At 35.4% G+C, this 21601-nt stretch overlaps 1 protein-coding gene across 1 annotated transcript in view; it reads right to left on the bottom strand.

The window, feature by feature from the left end:
- ATG4C (autophagy related 4C cysteine peptidase) overlaps nt 1-21601 on the bottom strand; it is a 130889-nt gene that overhangs the window by 98284 nt on the left and 11004 nt on the right. Inside the window, 1 exon segment of the mRNA XM_079127109.1 lies at nt 12294-12377. Coding sequence (XP_078983235.1) covers nt 12294-12377 — 84 coding nt within the window.

The following is a 21601-nucleotide window of genomic DNA, read 5'->3' as shown; positions in this document are numbered from 1 at the left end:
AATACATAATGCAAAAGGAAATATCACAACAGACACCGCTGAGATACAGAACATAATGAGAAGCTACTTTGAAAATCTGTATTCCAACAAAATAGAAACTACCGAAGACATTGACAAATTTCTAGAGACATATGCTCCTCCCAAACTGAACTAAGAGGACATACACGATTTAAACAGATCAATATCAAGCAATGAAATAGAAGAAGCCATTAAAAATCTACCATCCAAGAAAAGCCCAGGACCAGATGGATTCTCAGCCGAGTTCTACAAGACCTTCAAAGAAGAACTCATTCCAATACTTCTCAAAATATTCCAGGAAATAGAAAAGGAGGGTGCCCTACCAAACTCATTCTATGAAGCTAGTATCACCCTCATATCCAAACCAGGAAAAGACACATCAAGGAAAGAAAATTTTAGACCAATATCCTTGATGAATATAGATGCAAAGATCCTTAACAAAATATTGGCAAACCGTATCCAAAAACATATTAAGAAAATTGTGCACCACGATCAAGTGGGGTTCATCCCTGGAATGCAAGGATGGTTCAACATTCATAAATCAATAAACATAATCCATCATGTCAACAGACTTAAGGATAAGAATCATATGGTTATTTCAATTGACGCAGAAAAAGCATTCGACAAAATACAATACCCATTCATGCTCAAAACACTAGAAAAAATAGGGATAGTAGGAACATACCTGAACATTGTAAAGGCTATTTATGCTAAGCCCATGGCCAACATCATTCTTAATGGAGAAAAACTGAAACCATTCCCTTTAAAAACGGGAACAAGACAGGGATGTCCTCTTTCACCACTTCTATTCAACATTGTCCTCGAAACTCTAGCCAGAGCAATTAGGCAGACTAAAGAAATTAATGGGATACGAATAGGAAAAGAGGAACTTAAGCTGTCACTATTTGCGGATGACATGATTCTATATTTAGAGGATCCAAAAACCTCCTCCAGAAAACTTCTAGACCTCATCAATGAATTCAGCAAAATAGCAGGCTATAAAATCAACACGCATACATCTAAAGCATTTTTATATGCAAGCGATGAAACAGCTGAAAGGGAAATGAGGAAAACAACTCCATTTGCAATAGCCTCAAAAAAAATAAAATACTTGGGCATCCATTAACCAAAGAGGTAAAAGATCTCTACAATGAAAACTACAAAACATTGAAGAAAGAAATTAAGGAAGATCTTAGAAGATGGAAAGATCTCCCATGTTCTTGGATAGGCAGAATTAATATTGTCAAAATGGCCATACTACCAAAAGTGCTATACAGATTCAATGCAATTCCAATTAAAATCCCAATGACATACCTTACAGAAATAGAGCAAGCAGTCATGAAATTCATCTGGAAGAATAAGAAACCCAGAATAGCTAAAGCAATCCTTAGCAGAAAGAATGAAACGGGGTATCGCAATACCAGAACTTCAACTATACTACAAAGCAATAGTAACAAAAACAGCATGGTATTGGCACCAAAATAGACAGTAGATCAATGGTACAGAATAGAGGACATGGACATAAACCCAAATAAATACAATTTTCTCATACTAGACAAAGGTGCCAAAAATATGCAATGGAGAAAAGATAGCCTCTTCAACAAATGGTGCTGGGAAAACTGGAAATCCATATGCAACAGAATGAAACTAAACCCATATCTCTCACCCTGCACAAAACTCAACTCACAATGGATCAAGGACCTTGAAATCAGACCAGAGACCCTGCATCTTATAGAAGAAAAAGTAGGTCCAAATCTTCACCTTGTTGGCTTAGGATCAGACTTCCTTAACAGGACTCCCATAACACAAGAAATAAAAGCAAGAATCAATAACTGGGATAGATTCAAACTAAATAGCTTTCTCTCAGCAAAGGAAACTATCAGCAGTGCAAAGAGAGAGCCTACAGAGTGGGAGAATATCTTTGCCACTCATACTTCAGATAGAGCACTAATTTCCAGAATATATAAAGAACTCAAAAAACTCTACACCAAGAATACAAATAACCCAATCAACAAATGGGCTGAGGAAATGAACAGACACTTCACAGAAGAAGATCTACAAGCAATCAACAAATATATGAAAAAATATTCAACATCTTTAGTAATAAGAGAAATGCAAATCAAAACTACACTATGATTCCATCTCACCCCAATTAGAATGGTGATTATCAAGAATACAAGCAACAATAGGTGTTGGAGAGGCTGTTGGAAAAAGGTACACTCATACATTGCTGGTGGGGCTGCAAATTAGTGCAGCCACTCTGGAAAGCAGTGTGGAGATTCCTCAGAAAGCTTAGAATGGACCTACCATCTGACCCAGCTATCCCACTCCTCGGCCTATACCCAAAGGACTTAAAATCAGCATACTACAGAGATACAGCCACATCAATGTTCATAGTTGCTCAATTCACAATAGCCAGACTATGGAACCAACCTAGATGCCCTTCAATTGATGAATGGATAAAGAAACTATGGTATATATATATATATATATATATATATATATATATATATATATATATATATATAAAATGGAATATTACTCAGCCGTAAAGAATAATAAAATTATGGCATTTGCAGGCAAATGGATGAAATTGGAGAATATCATGCTAAGTGAGATAAGCCAATCTCAAAAATCCAAAAGACGAATGATCTCACTGAATAGCAGATGTTGACATGTAATTGGGGGTGGGAGGGGGGCAAGAATGGAGAAAGGAGGGACTGTATAGAGGGAAAAGAGAGGTGGGAGGGGTGGGGGGGAAAAAAAAAGTAACGGAATGAATCAAACATCATTACTCTATGTAAATGTATGAATATGCAAATGGTATGCTGTTACTCCATGTACAAACTGAAACAACATGTATCCCATTTGTTTACAATAAAAAATAAAGAAAAAAAAAAAAAAAAGAAGAAGAAACGTTGTCCTGCTGGTCTCTGTCCCCTGTGGGACGCTTGCTCAGTGAGTACCTTGAGCATAATCTGCCTTGGTGGGCATGACAGATGGTCCTCTGTGCTTTCCTCAGGACATCTGGGTTTCCTCAGTTGGTCTCCTGAGTACTCACACCAGAAGTGCCCTCATGCTGCCCGCCACTCAGATCCCCAGGCCCCACTTCAGGCCCACTGACCCAGAACCTGTCAGAGGCGAGGGCTGGGGGTCTGCCATTTTGATTAAGCAATCTGGATAACTGGAGAAATAAGCAAACATATTCGTACACGTACTTTAAAACATATTCATGTATAAATATATGAAAGCAGAATTTAAAATATGTTTATACATCATATATTTTAAAAAGTATATAAATATATAACGTAATATATAAAATGTCTAAAACATATCTTAAAATATAATTTTATATACTTAAATACATTAAAATATATTTTAAAATATAAAGAAAAAAACAAGTAACACCAATACTCCTCAAGTTATTCCATGAGATAGAAAAGGAGGGAATTCTCCAAACTCATTCAATGAGGCTAGTATGACCCTTATACCAAAACCAGACAAAGACAAATCAAGGAAAGAAAAAATTCAGACCAATATCCCTCATGAACATACATGCAAAAATTCTCAATAAAATTCTGGCAAATCACATACAAGCACATATTAAAAAGATAGTGCACCACAATCAAGTGGGATTCATCCTAGGGATGCAAGGTTGGTTCAACATACAGAAATCAGTACATGTGATACTTGACATCAACAGACTTAAAGACAAGAACCATAGGATTATCTTAACAGATGCAGAAAAAAGCATTTGACAAAATACAGCACCTCTTCAAGTTCAAAACACTAGAAAACATTGTAAAAGCTATCTATGCTAAGCCCAAGGCCAACATCATTCTAAATGAAGAAAAATTGAAAGCATTCCCTCTAAAAACTGGAACAAGATATGAATGCCCTCTTTCACCACTCTAACTCAACATCGTCCTTGAAACTCTAGCCAGAGCTATCAGACAGACAAAAGAAATGACAGGGATATAAACAGGAAAAGAAGTACTCAAATGATCACTATTTGCCCATGACATGATTCTATATACAGAAGATCCAAAAAGTTCCACCAGATAATTTCTAAAACTCATAAATGAATTCAGCAAAGTAGCAGGATATAAAATCAAATGCATTCCTATGCATAAGCAATGAATCCACTGCAAGAGAAATTAGGAAAACTACCCCATTCACATTAGTCTCAAAAATAATAAAGTACTTGGGAATCAATCTAACAAAAGAAATGAAACACCTCTACAATTAAAACTTTGGAACACTGAAGAAAGAAATGGAAGAATATCTTAGAAGATAGATAGACAGAATTAACACTGTCAAAATGGCCATATTACCAAAAGTGTTATACAAATTTAATGCATTTCCTATTAAAATCCCAATGACATTCTTCACAGAACTAGAAAAAGCAATCATGAAATTCATTTGGAAAAATAAGAGATACAGAATAACCAAAGCAATCCTTAGCAAGAAGAGTGAAGCAGGAGGCATCACAAAACCAGACGTGAAACTGTACTACAGAGCAATAGTAACAAAAACAGCACGGTACTGGCACCAAAATAGACATGGTACAAAACAGAAGACATAGAGAGACAAACCCACATAAATAGAGTTATGTCATACTAGAAAAAGGTGCCAAAAACATACATTGGATGAAAGAGAGCCTCTTCAACAAAAGGTCCTAGGAAAACTGGAAATCCATATGTAACAAAATGAAATTAAAACTCCATCTCTCACCCTGCCCAAAAATCAATTCAAAGTGGGTCAAAGACTTAGGCATGGGCTGGGGTTGTAGCTCAGTGGTAGAGCACTTGCCTCACATGTGTGAGGTACTGGGTTCGAACATTAGCACCACATAAAAAAATAAAGGTACCGTGTCCATCTACAACTAAAAATATTAAAAAAAAAAAAGAGAGAGACTTAGGCACTAGAACAGAGACCACACACTGGGCCTAATAGAAGAAAAAGTAGGCCCAAATATTTATCACAGTGGCTTAGGACTTGACTTCCTCAATGAGGCTCCTAAAGCGCAAGAAATAAAAATCAAGGATCAATAAACAGGATGGATTCAAACTAAAAAACTTCTTCTCAGCAAAGGAAACAATCAATAACATGAAGAGAGAGCCTATAGAATGGGAAAAAAATCTTTACCACACTCACCTCAGATAGAGCACTAATCTCCAAGATATATAAAGAAGTCAAAAAACTTAACACCAAAAAAAAAAAAAAAAAACAAATAACTCAATCAATAAATGGGCTAAGGAACTGAACAGACACTTCACAGAAGAAAAAATACAACAAGGAACATAGAAAATATAGGATCAACAAACATAGGGAAAATGTTCTTCATCTCCTGCAAATAGAGAAATGCAAATCAAAACTAAGATTTCATCTCGCTCCAGTCGGAATGGCAATTTTCAAGAATAAAAGCCATAATTAGTGTTGGCAAGGATGTGGGGGAAAAGGTACACTCATACATTGTTGGTGGGACCGCAGATTAGTGCAACCACTTTGGAATGCAGTGTGGAGACTCCTAAGAAAACTTGGGATGGGACCATCATCTGACCCAGCTATCCCACTCCTCAGTTTATACCCAAAGGACTTAAACACAGCATACTTCAGTTACACAGCAATATCAATGTTTATAGCAACTCAATTCATAATAGCAAAACTATGGAACCAACCTAGATGCCCTTCAACAGATGAATGGATAAAGAAACTGTGGTATATATACACAATGGAATATTACTCAACCTTAAAGAATGAAATTATGGCATTTGCAGGTAAATGGATGGAACTAGAGAATATCATGCAAAGTAAAATAAGCCAATTCCAAGAAACCAAAGGTCAAATGTTTTCTCTGATAAATGGATGCTGATCCATAGTAGGGTAAGGGGAACTGGTAGGGAAGAATGAAGGAACTCTGGATTGCATAGAGGGTATGCTTTCCAAAGTGGTGTGCCTTTGAGTATAAGGGCCTCCCCAACCCCGTGAATATCAAAACAACTTCTAGAAAACTATAACAGGGTGGTTTGGAGTTATACTCCTTAGAAAAAGATAATCCATAAAATGGATTTAAAAAAAAAAACAGAAATAAGATATTCTTCTAGCTAATGATCAATTCCCCTCACTGCTTTCTGCATGCACACATTTTAAGTAAATAGCAAATGCTGTATTTCAAAATATTCTGAGAACACAGTATTTCTACAATAAGAATATAGTACATATATTTATAATGGACAAATACTAAAAACAATCAAATATCTGTCAATGGTAGAATGAATAATTGAGACAATTCATACTATGAAATATTACACAGCAGTAAAAATAAAGTAGAACTATACAACAACATGAACAGAACTCAAAAATACAACTGTGAAAGCCATAAACAAGTTGTTATAGTTTAGATATGAGGTGTCCCTCAAAAGCTCATGTGTGAGACAATGCAAAAAAGTTTAGAGGTGAAATGACTGGGTCATGTTCTTAATGTAATCAATGAATTAATTCCCTGAAGGAGATTAACTAAGTGGTAACTGTAAACAGGTAAGGTGTGACTGGAGGAAGTGGGTCATAAGGGCTTGCCTCTGGGTATAAATATTGTCTATGGTAAGGGGGGCATGTTCACTCTCTCCTTCCCCACCCCCCCCTCCTTCTTGGTACCATATCTTGAGCCACTTTCCTCCGCCACACCCTTCCACCTTGGTGTTCTGCCTCATCTCAGGCCCAGAGAAATGGAATTGGCCATCTATACACTGAGACCTCTGAAACTATGAGCCCCCAAATAAAACTTTTTCTCCTCTAATTGTTCTTTTCAGGTCTTTTGGTTACATCAGTGAAAAAGCTGACTAAAGTACAAGTCAGAGAAACAAACTATAACTTGATTCCATTTACAAAGATGTTTTAAAAAAACAAAATACTAAATAATCAAGGCCACTTCAGGACAGTGAGAATTTTTTTTTAAATAAGGAGGAATAGAATAGAGAAGTACAAAAAGACATAAAAGTTACTGATAATGTTGTATTTCTTATGTTGGTATAATTTTATTCCTTCCTTTGAAAATGTATATTTAAGTTTTTATCTTGTTATGATTCATACCTTTAATTTTTTAATTTGCAAAATTATTAAAATAAAAAAATAAGTGTTTTTTGTATTAAGTCCCCTCATTGTTAAGCAATTTTGAAGTGGACTTCCAGCTTATTTGCATTAAACAGCATCCTTTCCAATTTGATATCTACTATGTTTTGAATGTCCCTCAAAAGCTTAAGTATTGAAGGCTTGATCCCCGGTGCAAGTGTTCAGAGGTGACTGGATTATAAGGGCTCTAACCTCATCTATGGCTTAATCCATTGATGTATTCATAGCCTAATGAGCAACTGAGAGATGGCACAAACTTAGGAGGTGGGGCCTAGTTGAAATGAATATGTCACACCACCCTTGAAAGGTATATTTGGTCTCAGGACAGTCCCTCCCTATCTCTCTCCAGGTGACCAGCTTTGCTCCACCATGTGCTCCCTGTCATGATGTTCTGCCTTACCACAGGCCCAGAAAGAATACAGCCAAGTCACCAAGGACTCAAACCTCTTAAACAATGAGCCAAAGTCTTTCTTCCTTCTAGGTTATTTTTTTGTTTTGTTTTGTTTTGTTTTTAAAAAGTCCACAAATGCTTCATTTATTTATTTAATAAATTGGTTTTTTTTTTCCAGATGTTGACAGACCTTTATTCATTTATTTATAGGTGGTACTGAGAATCAAACCCAGTGCCTCATACACAACCCCAGTCCCTCCTTTTAGGTTGTTTATCTCAGGTATCTATATCAGAATCATGGAACACTGACTAACACAATCTTCCTCTATAATTCTGTAATAGTCTGTACTTCTGCTTTATCACAAATATCATAATAGGTTTAATTTTTGCTAGTTTGTTGGGGTATTTTTATCTTTTGTTTTTAATTTTTTAGTGGTTTGGGGATCGAACCCAGGCCTGGTACATGCTGGATAAGCCCACTATCACGAAGCTACAACCCCAGCCCTTGCTGGCTTATTATAAAAGATATGATATTGAATACAGATGAAAAAGTATAAAGAGTGAGCTCTAAAAAGATCCTGAGTATAAGAGCTTATGTCACTGTGGGGCAGAGGTACACTAACCTCCCAGCAGACGTATGTGTTCACTAACCCACTCTCCAAACCCTGTGCTTCAAGGACTTTTATGAAGTCTTCATCTTATAGGCATGATCAATTATTAACTCAAACTCCAGTTCCTCTGCCTTCTCAGAGGAGTAGAATTGGGGTTGAAAGTTCTAAGATTCTCATTCCCTCTAAAAACTGGACCAAGACAGGAATGCACTCTTTCACCACTCCTATTCAACATAGTCCTTGAAACCCTAGCTAGAGCAATTAGACAAAAGAAAGAAATTAAAGGGATACAAATAGGAAAAGAAGAGCTCAAATTATCCCCAAATGTCCATGACATGATTCTAAATTTAGAAGATCAAAAAAATTAAAAACTCCAGAAAGCTTTTAGAACTCATAAATGAATTCAGCAAAATAGCAGGATATAAAATTAATACCCATAAACCAGTTGCATTCCTGTACACCAAAGACGAATCAACTGAAAGAGAAATCAGGAAAACTATTCCATTAACTATAGTCTCAAAAAAAATATTTGGGAATCAATTTTAACAAAAGAGGTGAAACATCTCTATAATGAAAATTACAGACACTAAAAAAAGACATTGAAGAAGACCTCAGAAGATGAAAAGAGCTCCCATGTTCTTAGACAGGCAGAATCAACATTGTCAAAATGGCCGTACTATCAAAAGCACTATACAGATTTAATAAAATTCCTATTAAAATTCCAATGGTGTTCTTCATAGAATACCAAACCAATCCTTAGTGAGAAAAGTGACACAGGAAGCATCAAAACAGTAGACCTTAAATTATACTACAGAGCTAAAGTAACAAAAATGGCATGGTATTGGCACTAAAACAGACATGAAGGCCAGTGGAACAGAACAGAAGACATACAGTCATACCAACTTTAATATTGATATCTCAGGGCTGTGATTGTGGCTCACTGGTAGAGCACTTGCCTAGCATGTGTGAGGCACTGGGTTCAATTCTCAGCACCACATAAATATAAGTAAAATAAGGGTACTGTGTCCACCTACTACTAAAAATTTTTAAAATACTGAATTGTTTAATATTTTTTTTTAAAAATACATTTATCTCTTACTAGACAAAGGTGCCAGAAACATACATTGGAGGAAAAATAGCCTATTCAACAAAAGGTGCTGGGAAAACTGGGAATCTGTATATAGCAGAACGAAATTGAACCCCTATCTCTCAGGCTACACAAAACTCATCTCAAAGCAGATCAAGGACCTAGGCATTAGACAAGAGATCCTGCACCTAATAGAAGAAAAAGTAGGCCCAACTTCCACCATGTTGGCTTGGGAACCAACTTCTTCAATAAGACTCCTAAAGTGCAAGAAGTAAAATCAAGAATCAATAAATGGGATGTTATCAAATTAAAAAGCTTCTTCACAGAAAAGGAAACGATTGATAATATGAACAGAGAGCAACAGAATGGGAGAAAATCTTTACCACCAGCACCTCATATAGAGCATTAATCTCCAGGATGTACAAAAACTCAAAAAATTTAACACCAAAAAAAGATAAGAATAATCAATAAATGGGCTAAGGAACTGAACAGGTACTTCACAGAAGAAGAAATATGAATAGTCAAGAATATGTGAAAAAATATCTAGTAATTAGAAAATTGCAAATCAAAACTATGCTGAGATTCCATCTCATCCCAGTCAGAATGGCAATTATCAAGAACACAAGCAACAATAAGTGTTAGTGAGGATGTGGGGAAAAAGGTTCACTTATGCATTGCTGGTAGGACTGCAAATTGGTGCAACCACTATAGAAAGCAGTATGGTGATTCCTCAAAATACCAGGAATGGAACCACCACATGACCCAGTTATCCCACTCTTAGGTTTAAAACCAAAGGACTTAATATCAGCATATTACAGTGATGCAGTCACATCAATGTTTATACCAGCTCAATTCCCAACAGATAAGTTATGGAACTAACCTAGGTGTGGTTCAACATATGAATGGATAAAAAAAATATGGTATATATACACAATGGAATATTACTAAGCCATAAAGAAGAATGAAATATTGGCATTTGCAGGTAAATGGACAGAACCAGAGACTATCATGCTAAGTGAAAAAAAGTCAGTCCCAAAAAACTAAAGGCTGAATGTCCTCTCTGATATGTGGATGCTAACCCACAACAAGGGAGGGCGAGGAGGAAAAAAATAGAAGTCCATTGGATTAGACAAAGGGGAATGAAGTGAAGGGAGAGGGGAGAGAATAGGAAAGACAGAATTAATCGGACATAACTTTCCTATCCTTGCACTTGGCTTTTTTTAAAAATATTTTTAGTTGTAGATGGACATAAAAACTTTATTTGTTTAGCGTGGTACTGAGGACTGAATCCAGTGCCTCACACATATTAGGCAAGTACCATACCACTGAGCCCAACCCAAGTCCAGCTGTCCTTATATTTGAACACACAACCAGTATAACTCCACATCATGTACAACCACAAGAATATGATCCTAGGGCTGGGGATATAGCTCAGTTGGTAGAGTGCTTGCTTTGCAAGCACAAGGCCCTGGGTTCAATCCCCAGCACCACAAAAAAAAAAAAAATTATATATATATATATATATATATATATAGGATCCTAGTTAGAATAAGTTATACTCCATGAATGTATAATATTCCAAAATACATTCTATGGACATATATATCTAAAAAGAACAAATAATATTTTTAATAAAAAGTCCTAAAAATTCTAATATTTTTTATAAATTCCTTATATCATGATATCATTTAGAATGCTTACTTGTACCAAACACATGACTAAACACCTATGAAACAGGTATCATTAATACTTAGGGAGATCAAATACCTTGCCTAAAGTAACAAGTGAAAAACAAAGAGTCAAGACTTAAACCAAGATAAGTTTGACTTCAAAGCCCATACACTTAATACTCTTACTCATACTGCTATGGCTATCCTCTGCCTGTTAAAAAAAGAAAAAAAAAATATATATATATAATATATATAATAAAGTAATACATATATATGCATATCTCTTAACTCTTCTTCTTTACCTCAGCTAAAGTGGACATTTGTTTCCTAAATGTGACCTATAATATTTACTATTGCTTTCATCATGTCATTCTATTTACTTAAAATACACACCTTCTTTATCAACTTCCTCCTAATCTGTAAACACTACTTTGACGACTGAATGAGTTAATACATATAAATTACTTAGAATGCTGCCTGGCCATTATCATTACTTGATAAATATTAACTGCTATTATTACCAGCCATTCATAAGGTTTTAGAAAACTGATGACAAATGATGTGCCAAAATAGGTCAACCTAAAGTGAATAAACCTTGACAACAACGTATGTTCAAACCCATTGTTTTCTGTCTCTCTTAGAGACAGACAGACACACACACACACACACACACACACACACACACACACACACACGCATACACATTCAAACATACAAAGTCAAGCACAGACATACACAAGTGTTAGAGACATACAGTCTTGGCTTAAATTTCATCTCTACTACCATGTAAACTTTGGATAAATTATTTAGCTTCTCCAAGCTTCTGCCTTCACATTCATAAGGTAGGGACACTAAAGTCTACCTTTTAGGCTTCTCCTAAGAATTAAAGATATTTTCCAAAGAGCCTAGCATGGTACCCAGAACTCAGTAGTGGAATAAATTTTTATAAGGTTATTACTGAAAAGATGAGTATATGTAAAAATTCAGAAACATCAAATAAAGTCAACAAGATATTGAAGCATCCTTAAAAATTGAAAAAATTATAATTTTTAGGTTAACTAAGGTGAAAACTTTCATTATTATCGTATACTTTAAAGTTTCTAGATAACCTGACAAAAAATGTTAATACATCAATTCAAATATTTATATAGTATTCATACTGAAAATCTAAAACTATGAGAGATATAACAAAAGACAGCATGATCCTTATCTCGAAGGTGTTCACCAGAACCAAACCATATGGTAATATATTATGTATTATATAAAATGAAGGTATTTAACAGAAATATGCCATAAATAGAGTAATATGAAAATAAAATAATAAAAAACAGTTTAACAATGAATTCTTCAAAGATTTCTAAGTGTTTTACAAATTTAGCACTTACCTTCATACTTAAAATGGTAACATTTTCCAAGCAATAACACGGGGGAATTTCTACTAAAATATGTCTTTGTTTTCAAAACCCAACCTAAATGGAAGAAAAAAAAAAGTCAAACCAAGAGTCTACCAGTATTTTCTTTCAGTTAATTTCAAGCCATCAATTATCACTTATGAATGTGCATTTTTTGCAAGAGCTGCAAAATATCTGGACAAATATTATACAAGTCATATGTTACTTTTGAATAAAAAGGTCTTTTAATCACATTTCATACCCTTAAAGAATATAAGAAAAAAAAACTTTTAATTTATTTTGTCCGATCACAATGTTTTTAAAGTACAAAATTCCAAAGATTCAAATTCTGCTCTTACTTCCACAACACTAACTTCCCCAAAACTAACTTCCTATCCCCAAGGCAACAATATGTTATCAATTTCTTGCATTTCCTTTCATCCTAGATAATTAAAAGACTTGAAATTATTTGCATATTCCCAGAAGTAATTTAGGGGAAAAAAAAAAAAAAAAAAAAGCACATAGTAGCCAGTGCTCATGATAAAAGTGGATCCCTGAAGGCTCCTAGGGAAATTTGTTATGACTTTTTTATTTTGACCAGATGAGGATGTCTCCATGTTGCAGACAAAGCTTTCAGACACCTCATCTCACTCTTGACCTCCCAAACCTCAACCCCTAATTTATGTTGCAAACTCTAATTGTTCCAATTTTTTTCCTACTAAACTGTCAGCATCTAAAAGGTAGTATCCTGATCTGCGGATGTAGTTCAGTGGCAGAGAGCTTTCCTAAGCATGTACAAGGCTCTGGATTTAATTCTCAGCACAGAAAAACAAAACAAAACAAAACCCAAACAAACAAAAAAACCTTGGTATAAGGCAGTATCCTTTTTGGCTTTTTATGATTCCATTATACAATTCTGAATTTCCTGAAGAAAGAACTTGCCTGCTACACTGCTGAATATTCTTAAATATATTAAATTCCTGACTGCTAATGGTAGGCTTAAATGAATCTGCTAAAATACAAGATTATTTCAACATAAAGAATCTGGAATTGGGAGTCAAATCAGGTCTATTCTCAAGAAGACAATCAGCCTTTATAGTTAACAGACTTGCTATAAGGTAGTGATTTTTATGAGCATGCTCTCCACAGTGCTTTGCAAATAAATAAAAATATTTATTTAAAATAAAAATGTCAAAAAAATAAATAAATATTAAAATTTTTTAAAAAGTCAGTCTCTTAATTTGAATGTAAGAGAGAATGGGAGGTCAAATACACTCATTAGGTTTTATCAAGCTTCACTTCCCACTCCAAGACTCACCAAAATAGTTTCTGTGTGATAAGCGTTTCCTTATTCTAACAAATGCAACGTATCATAGCCAAATTAAACTCCCTATGGCTCAGCTTTGATTAGGTAACTTCTCTGTTCCAAAAACATATTCAGTTACTCATTATTTAATAGATTTATTATGAACTTCTCATTTATAGTAAAGACTTTCCAGAGACAAATCATCTTTATAATCCTATTTCCTTCTTCCTTCACCTCTACTCAAAGTGGGCTTTGCTATTTGGTTCATGCTATCATCTGACAAAAAAGCTCTCCCCAGTGTCAGCACTAAATCTAAATCTTATTCATTCTTCTGGCTCAAACTTGCTCTTCCAACCCATTTTTTCCTTTCCCCCTTCTTTAAACTCTAGTGCAAAATTGGTATTTATCTATTATATTCCAGGAATCAGGCTAGATGCTCTACATATATCATCTTTTAATACTATGCTTAGTATCTTACTGGAATGATCCTAATCCCCAAAACGGTAGTAACTGTCTTTCCCAAAAGGCAGTATTTTCAAAGCAAATCTTAAGAACTTAATAAAAGCAAGCTCGGATTAAAAAAAAAAAAAAAAAAAAAAAAAAAAAACTACCTAAAGAGAAACTTCTCAAAAAAAAAAAAAAAAAGAGAAACTTCTCCCTTTCTGCCCCTGATTAATTCTCTCTACCTATTTCCCAACTACCTACCAGCCCTTCCTCAAAAAAGGAAAAGTTGGGAATCTGGTCAGAACCTGAAGGACTGCAAAAGTCCACATTTCACAAGAGAACAGGAGCACAGGGCTTTATAGTTCAACCATCAATCAGGGAGTTCCTATTCTCTCTCACTCTTCTAATCCTGTGCTGACCCTGGCAGCGTCTAATCCCTCATCACAGACTGACTTCCTTTAATACTCCATGCAGTTAGATCCATAAGAGGAATCAGGATTTCCCATAAGACCCCATTTTTCTCTCTTTTTTCCACAGGCATGTCTGAGCTGAATCAGTCTATCATGTCAATAACTAACCCATAGGATGTATTTTTTCTGTTATTTAGTTGGCCATGTTTCATTCTGTCTTTATAAAACCATTATAAGAACTTCACTACTCTTCTCTGTCCCAGTTCATTGATGCTAAATCAAGATACTATGGAGCAGAGGTGGAAAAATAAAGGAAATTAAAAAAACAGAGCCAATGGAGAACAGAGCCTAGGGCATGCCAAAAAAAGGTATGACTAAGAAGTATTCTTATGTATAAGTTCTTCTTACACATATTAAAATATATTCATTAGAATTTCTCATGTTTAAAAATTTTTTAATACTATTCCTTAATCTCTTCTTTCTTTCACCTCTGTATCTCTACCTATAGCAACGGGTAGGTGGAACAGAGACAAATTATTTCTAAATGAAAACTAATTAAAAACTATACAAGAAAAGCACATATAGTCAGCAAATCAGGACATGGCAAACCTTCCATTCAATAATCTGATGCTCAGCAGTAACTGCCCATGATGAGCAGGAAGTGACCAGAAGGAACACTGGGGTGAAGGAAACTCTCTGGGATAAAGGGAACTTTCCATATATTGACTAGATTTTTGTTTCACTGGTGCATTTGAAGGGTTTGCCCCTCAAATTATATACTTATTTCACTTTATGCCAGTTTCCGTGTCCCCCCCCCCAAAAAAATTTCAGAGAGGAGCTAGATCAATGTTAGGTGTCTATTCCTGTTTAATAAACCACTCCAAACTTAGTAACCTGAAACAAGTTCTTTTTTCTTATTTCTTGTGGGCTTAACTGAGTCATTCTTCCTGGACTTGCCTAGCTTCTAATGTAATGAAATTAGATGGGAGATGTCAACTGGGTCACTTAGTCTGCTATACTGACTATATGTTATGGTTTGGAAGTGAGGTGTCCCCCCAAAAGCTCACGTGTGAGACAATGTAAGGTTTGGAGGAGAAATGATTGGGTTACACCCTTACCCTAATCAGTGAATTAATCCCTTATGGAATTAACAGAGTGGTAACTGGAGGCAGGGGGTGTGGCTGAAGAAAGTGTTTCATTAGAGGTGCAGATATGGGGTATGTATCTTGTATCTGGAGAGTGGAGTCTCTCTCCCTGCTTCCTGGTCATCATGTGAGCTGCTTCCCACTGCCACGCTCTTCTGCCATGATGTTCTGCCACACCTCAAGCCCTGAGGAATGGAGCTGGCCTTCTATGGACTAAGACCTCTGAAACTGTGAGTCCTCAAATAAACTTTTCTTCCCTAAAATTGTTCTGGTCAGGTCTTTAAGTCACAGCAGCAAAAAAAGCTGACTAAAACACTATACAAAGCTATACAAGCTATACAAAGACTCTCCTCTTCATGTGGGCTCTCTGTGATCTCTCTGTGATTTCAGGATACGGAACTGATTACTTGACAGTTCAGAGCTCCAAAACAGAGTAAGTGGAAGACACTTTTTAATGGCTAGGCATGGAATTAACACAGCATCACTTCCATTTCATTCTACTAACTAATGTCCAACAAAAGCCAGACCAGATTCAATCAGAAAAAGTGACAACACAAGATGTGCCTCACTGAGGGTCATCTTTGGAGATTACCTACCAGAAAAAGAATCTTATTAAAAAAAAAAAAAAAAAAAAAAGGGTGGGGGGCGGCTGGGGAGATAGCTCAGTCGATAGAGTGCTTGCCTTGCAATCACAAGGCCCTGGGTTTGATCCCCAGCACCCAAAAAAAAAAAAAAGCCTAATAGTCCATTAAATCACCAATATGAATATTTCAATAAGGCTTTAAAAGATGTACACAGGACAAAATAGGCAGAAATAGTAAACATGATAATAATTTTCTGGAGAATAAGAAACACCCAGAATAATAATTATCAGTACTGATACCCATAATAATAATTATCAATACTGACCTCAGTATTAATACTAATTTTTTAAAGAGGAAATCAAATTTATAAAAATCATAAAGCCATGCAAAAAGGGGGGAGAAGCAAAAAGTGCCTTTTTCAAGAAAGTATAATCCAGTGCATTTTATATCTTCTTATTCACTTCTAGTTCCATCACCATGATAACACCATCCTGACTTTGATAAAAATAATCTTAAATTATGTACACTATATTCAGAAAATACATAGAGGTTGGGTTTGAAATCTGTTTTCCAGATTCACCCAGATAGATGGCCTTGAACATGTTGCTTAATCTCATTTTCTAAATTTATATATTAAAGAAGAATACGTTGTGGGCTGGGGATATAGCTCAGTTGGGAGAGTGCTTGCCTTGCGAGCACAAGGCCCTGGGTTCAATCCCCAGCACCACAAAAAAAAAAAAAAGAAGAAGAATATGTTATGGTTGGAATCATCGTCCTCCGAAGGCTCATGTGTCAAAGGCTTGGTCCCAAGCTGATGGCCTACTAGAAGGTGGTGGAACTGAGAGGAAGTAGGGCCTATTTGAAGGAAGTTAGGTCATTGGAGATATGTCCTTGAGTGGAATATTGGGACCTCCAACCTCTTCTTCTCTCTTCGTTTTGCCTCCTGGATGCTTTAAGGTGAGCAGCCTCCCCTGCCACATGCTCCCCACCATGGTATTCTACTAGCCAGAAGCCAGAAAGCAATGGAACCAGCTGACCCCCTGGGACTACCTCTGAAACTGTGAGCCAAAATAAATCTTTCCTCTCTTGAAATTGATTCTCAGGTATTTTATCACAGCGAGAAAAATCTGACTAACACAGAGTATCAGAGAGATGTGAGATTTAAATGACAAGGGACAAAACCTATCTATTACAAAGTCCAATGAGTATTCAATCAACACCAGTCTTTCCTATACTTCCCCATGCTATACAAACACTGAGGATGTAAAATACATAAAACATTTTAAAATGAGCTCCATCAATAAAAATTAAAATATTATTCCAGAATAAAAAGCTATCTAGAACACTTAGTTACCTGGAACAATCTGTTCTTCAGGGATGTGAGATATCCATAATTTTACTACACACACTTAAATATGTAGACAAAGAAAGTCACACATTATTAAATTAAAACTTTTATATACATATGTGTGTGTGACTGGTTAAACAACAATTCCTAGGATACTGCTGAAATGTTAATGAGTTTCTGTATTACAGTTTTCAAACCTTACAAATGAAATCATCACATAACCTACTCACTAAAGATTAAATCGAAGTCTCTATTTGCAGATATGATCTTCCCTCTAGAACACCTTAAAAAATCCACAAGACGAAAAAAACTAGTAGCACTCATAAAGAAGTTCTTCAAGGTTATAGATACAAGATCAAATTACAAAAACCAGTTGTATTTCTAAATACCACAGTGAACAATCCAAAATGAAATTAAGAAAACAATTCATTTTACAATAGCATCAAAAAGAAAAGACAGCTCTAACAAAAAGAGTGCAAGACTTGTACACTGAAAACTACAAAATATCACTGAAGTAAATTTTAAAAGACTTAAACAACTGAAAAGACATTCATGTCCATAGACTGGATGACTTAATTTTGCTAACATAGCAATACCCCTCAAATTGATCTACAGATTTGATGAAATACCTATCAGAATCCCAGCTGGCTGTCTTTCAGAAATTGACAAAATGGTCATAAAGTTCATAATGAAATGCAAAAAAGCCAGAATAACCAAACAATCTTAAAAAGGGAAAAAAAGTTGGAAGACTCACTTTCCAATTTCACACTACTACAAAGCTATAGTAATCATGATAGTCAGGTACTGGCATAAAGACAGATGTAGAGAAATGATACAGAACTGAAGGTCCAGAAATAAATCGATACATCTATGGTCAGTTGATTTTAGACAAAGGTGTCAAGATCATTCAACTGAGAAAAGATAGTTTTTGCAACAAATGATGATGAGAAAACTAGATAGCCACATACAAAAGAATAAAGTTGGACCTCTACCTCTTACCACATGTAAACATTAACTCAAAATTGATTTAAATCCTAAATGTAAGTTAAAACAATAAAATTCTCAGAAGGAAACATGAATATAAATTTTCATGATTTGACTTAGCAATAGTTGTTTTGCCATGACATCAAAAGCACAAGCAACCAAAGACAAGAAAAATTAGACTTCAACAAAATTAAAATTTTGTGCTTCAGTGGACACTATCAAAAAATTAAAAGGACAACTCAAGAATGGGAGAAAATATTTGTAAATCATATATTTGCTAAGAGATTTATATCAACTCAATTATAAAATTACAAATAACCCAATTACAAAATGGGCAAAGTACATAAATAGACATTTATCCAAAGAAGACATACTACTAGTCAAGTAGTCATGAAAATATGTTCATCATTATTAATCATCAGGGAAAGGTAAATAAACCCATAGTGAGATTCCACCTCACATTCACTGCAGTAGGATGGACAATAACAAGTGTTGCCTCAAACCTTACTGAAGGGAATTTAAAATGGTACGCTCTGGAAAATAGTTTGGCAGTTAAACTTCAAAAGTTAAACTTTCAGAGTTAACATATGACCCATCAATTCCACTGCTAAGTATATACCCAAGAGAATGAAAAAGATATGTTCACACAAAAACCTGTTCACAGCAACACAATTCACAGTAGCCAAAAAAACAGAAACAAACTAATGTGCATCAACTGACAAAAGGTAAACAAAATGCTTAAGCCATACAATGAAACATTAACAAGTCATATAAAAAAATGAAGTACTAGCCAGGCATGGTGGCTCAGGAGGCTGAGTCAGGAGGATCTCGAGTTCAAAGCCAGCCTCTGTAAAAGCAAGGCATTAAGCAACTCAGTGAGACTCTGTCTCTAAATAAAACACAAAATAGGCCTGGGGATGTGGCTCAGTGGTCAAGTGCCCCTGAGTTCAATCCCTGGTACCAAAAAAAAAAAAAAGTACTAACACATATACACTATAATATAGAGATAAACCTTGAAAATATTATGCTAAGTGACAGAAGCCAGACACAATAAGTCACAAGCTATATGATTTCATTTATATGACACATTCAGAATAGTCAAATTAATAGAGTCAAGAAGTACACTTTGTAAGCTGACATATTAAAAATATGAACTAGTTAGACAGACTAAAGAAATTAAAGGGATAAGAAAAGGAAAAGAGGAACTTAAGCTGTCACTATTTGCTGATGACATGATTCTATATTTAGAGGACCCAAAAAACTCCTCCAGAAAACTTCTAGACCTCATCAATGAATTCAGCAAAATAGCAGGCTATAAAATCAACATGCATAAATCTAAAGCATTTTTATACACAAGCAATGAAACATCTGAAAGGGAAATGAGGAAAACAACTCCATTTGCAATAGCCTCAATAAAAATAAAATACTTGAAACTCAATCTAACCAAAGAGGTAAAAGATCTCTACAATGAAAACTACGAAACATTGAAGAAAGAAATTGAGGAAGACCTTAAAAGATGGAAAGATCTCCCATGTTCTTGGATAGGCAGAATTAATATTGTCAAAATGGCCATACTACCAAAAGTGCTATACAGATTCAATGCAATTCCAATTAAAATCCCAATCATGTACCTTACAGAAATAGAGCAAGCAATTATGAAATTCATCTGGAAGAATAAGAAACCCAGAATAGCTAAAGCAATCCTCAGTAGAAAGAGCGAAGCAGGGGGTATCGCAATACCAGATCTTCAACTCTATTACAAAGCAATAGTAACAAAAACGGCATGGTATTGGTACCAAAACAGACAGGTAGATCAATGGTACAGAACAGAGGACATGGACACAAACCCAAATAAATACAATTTTCTCATACTAGACAAAGGTGCCAAAAATATGCAATGGAGAAAAGATAGCCTCTTCAACAAATGGTGCTGGGAAAACTGGAAATCCATATGCAACAGAATGAAACTAAACCCCTATCTCTCACCCTGCACAAAACTCAACTCACAATGGATCAAGGACCTTGAAATCAGACCAGAGACCCTGCATCTTATAGAAGAAAAAGTAGGTCCAAATCTTCACCTTGTTGGCTTAGGATCAGACTTCCTTAACAGGACTCCCATAGCACAAGAAATAAAAGCAAGAATCAATAACTGGGATAGATTAACTAAATAGTTTTCTCTCAGCAAAGGAAACTATCAGTAATGTGAAGAGAGAGCCTACAGAGTGGAAGAAAATCTTTGCCACTCATACTTCAGATAGAGCACTAATTTCCAGAATATATAAAGAACTCAAAAAACTCTACACCAAGAACACAAATAACCCAATCAACAAATGGGCTAAGGAAATGAACAGACACTTCACAGAAGAAGATGTACAAGCAATCAACAGATATATGAAAAAATGTTCAACATCTCTAGTAATAAGAGAAATGCAAATCAAAACTACCCCAGGATTCTATCTCACCCCAATTAGAATGGCAATTATCAAGAATACAAGCAACTATTCTTGGTGAGGATGTGGGGAAAAAAGGTACACTCATACATTGCTGGTGGGGTTGCAAATTAGTGCAGCCACTCTGGAAAGCAGTGTGGAGATTCCTCAGAAAGCTTAGAATGGAACCACCATTTGACCCACTATCCCACTCCTTGGCCTATACCCAAAGGACTTCAAATCAGCATACTACAGAGATGCAGCCACATCAAGTTCATAGCTGCTCAATTCACAACAGCCAGATTGTCGAACCAACCTAAATGTCCTTCAATTGATGAATGGATAAAGAAACTATGGTGTATACATATACAATGGAATATTACTCAGCTATAAAGAATAATAAAATTATGTCATTTGCAGGCAAATGGATGAAATTGGAGAATCTCATGCTAAGTGAGATAAGCCAATCTCAAAAAAGGACGAATGATCTCGCTGATAAGCACATGATGACACATAATGAGGGGTTGAAGGGGGCAAAAATGGAGGAAGGAGGAACTGTATAGAGGGAAAAGAGGGGCGGGAGGGGTGGGGGGAAGGAAAAAATAACAGAATGAATCAAACACCATTACCCTATGTAAATGTATGATTA

Source organism: Sciurus vulgaris (genome assembly GCF_902686455.1).
Source record: "Sciurus vulgaris genome assembly, chromosome: 1".
Taxonomy (NCBI): Eukaryota; Metazoa; Chordata; class Mammalia; order Rodentia; family Sciuridae; genus Sciurus; species Sciurus vulgaris.
Note: the sequence above shows the minus strand (reverse complement) of the source record. Positions and strands in the feature narration are given on the sequence as shown.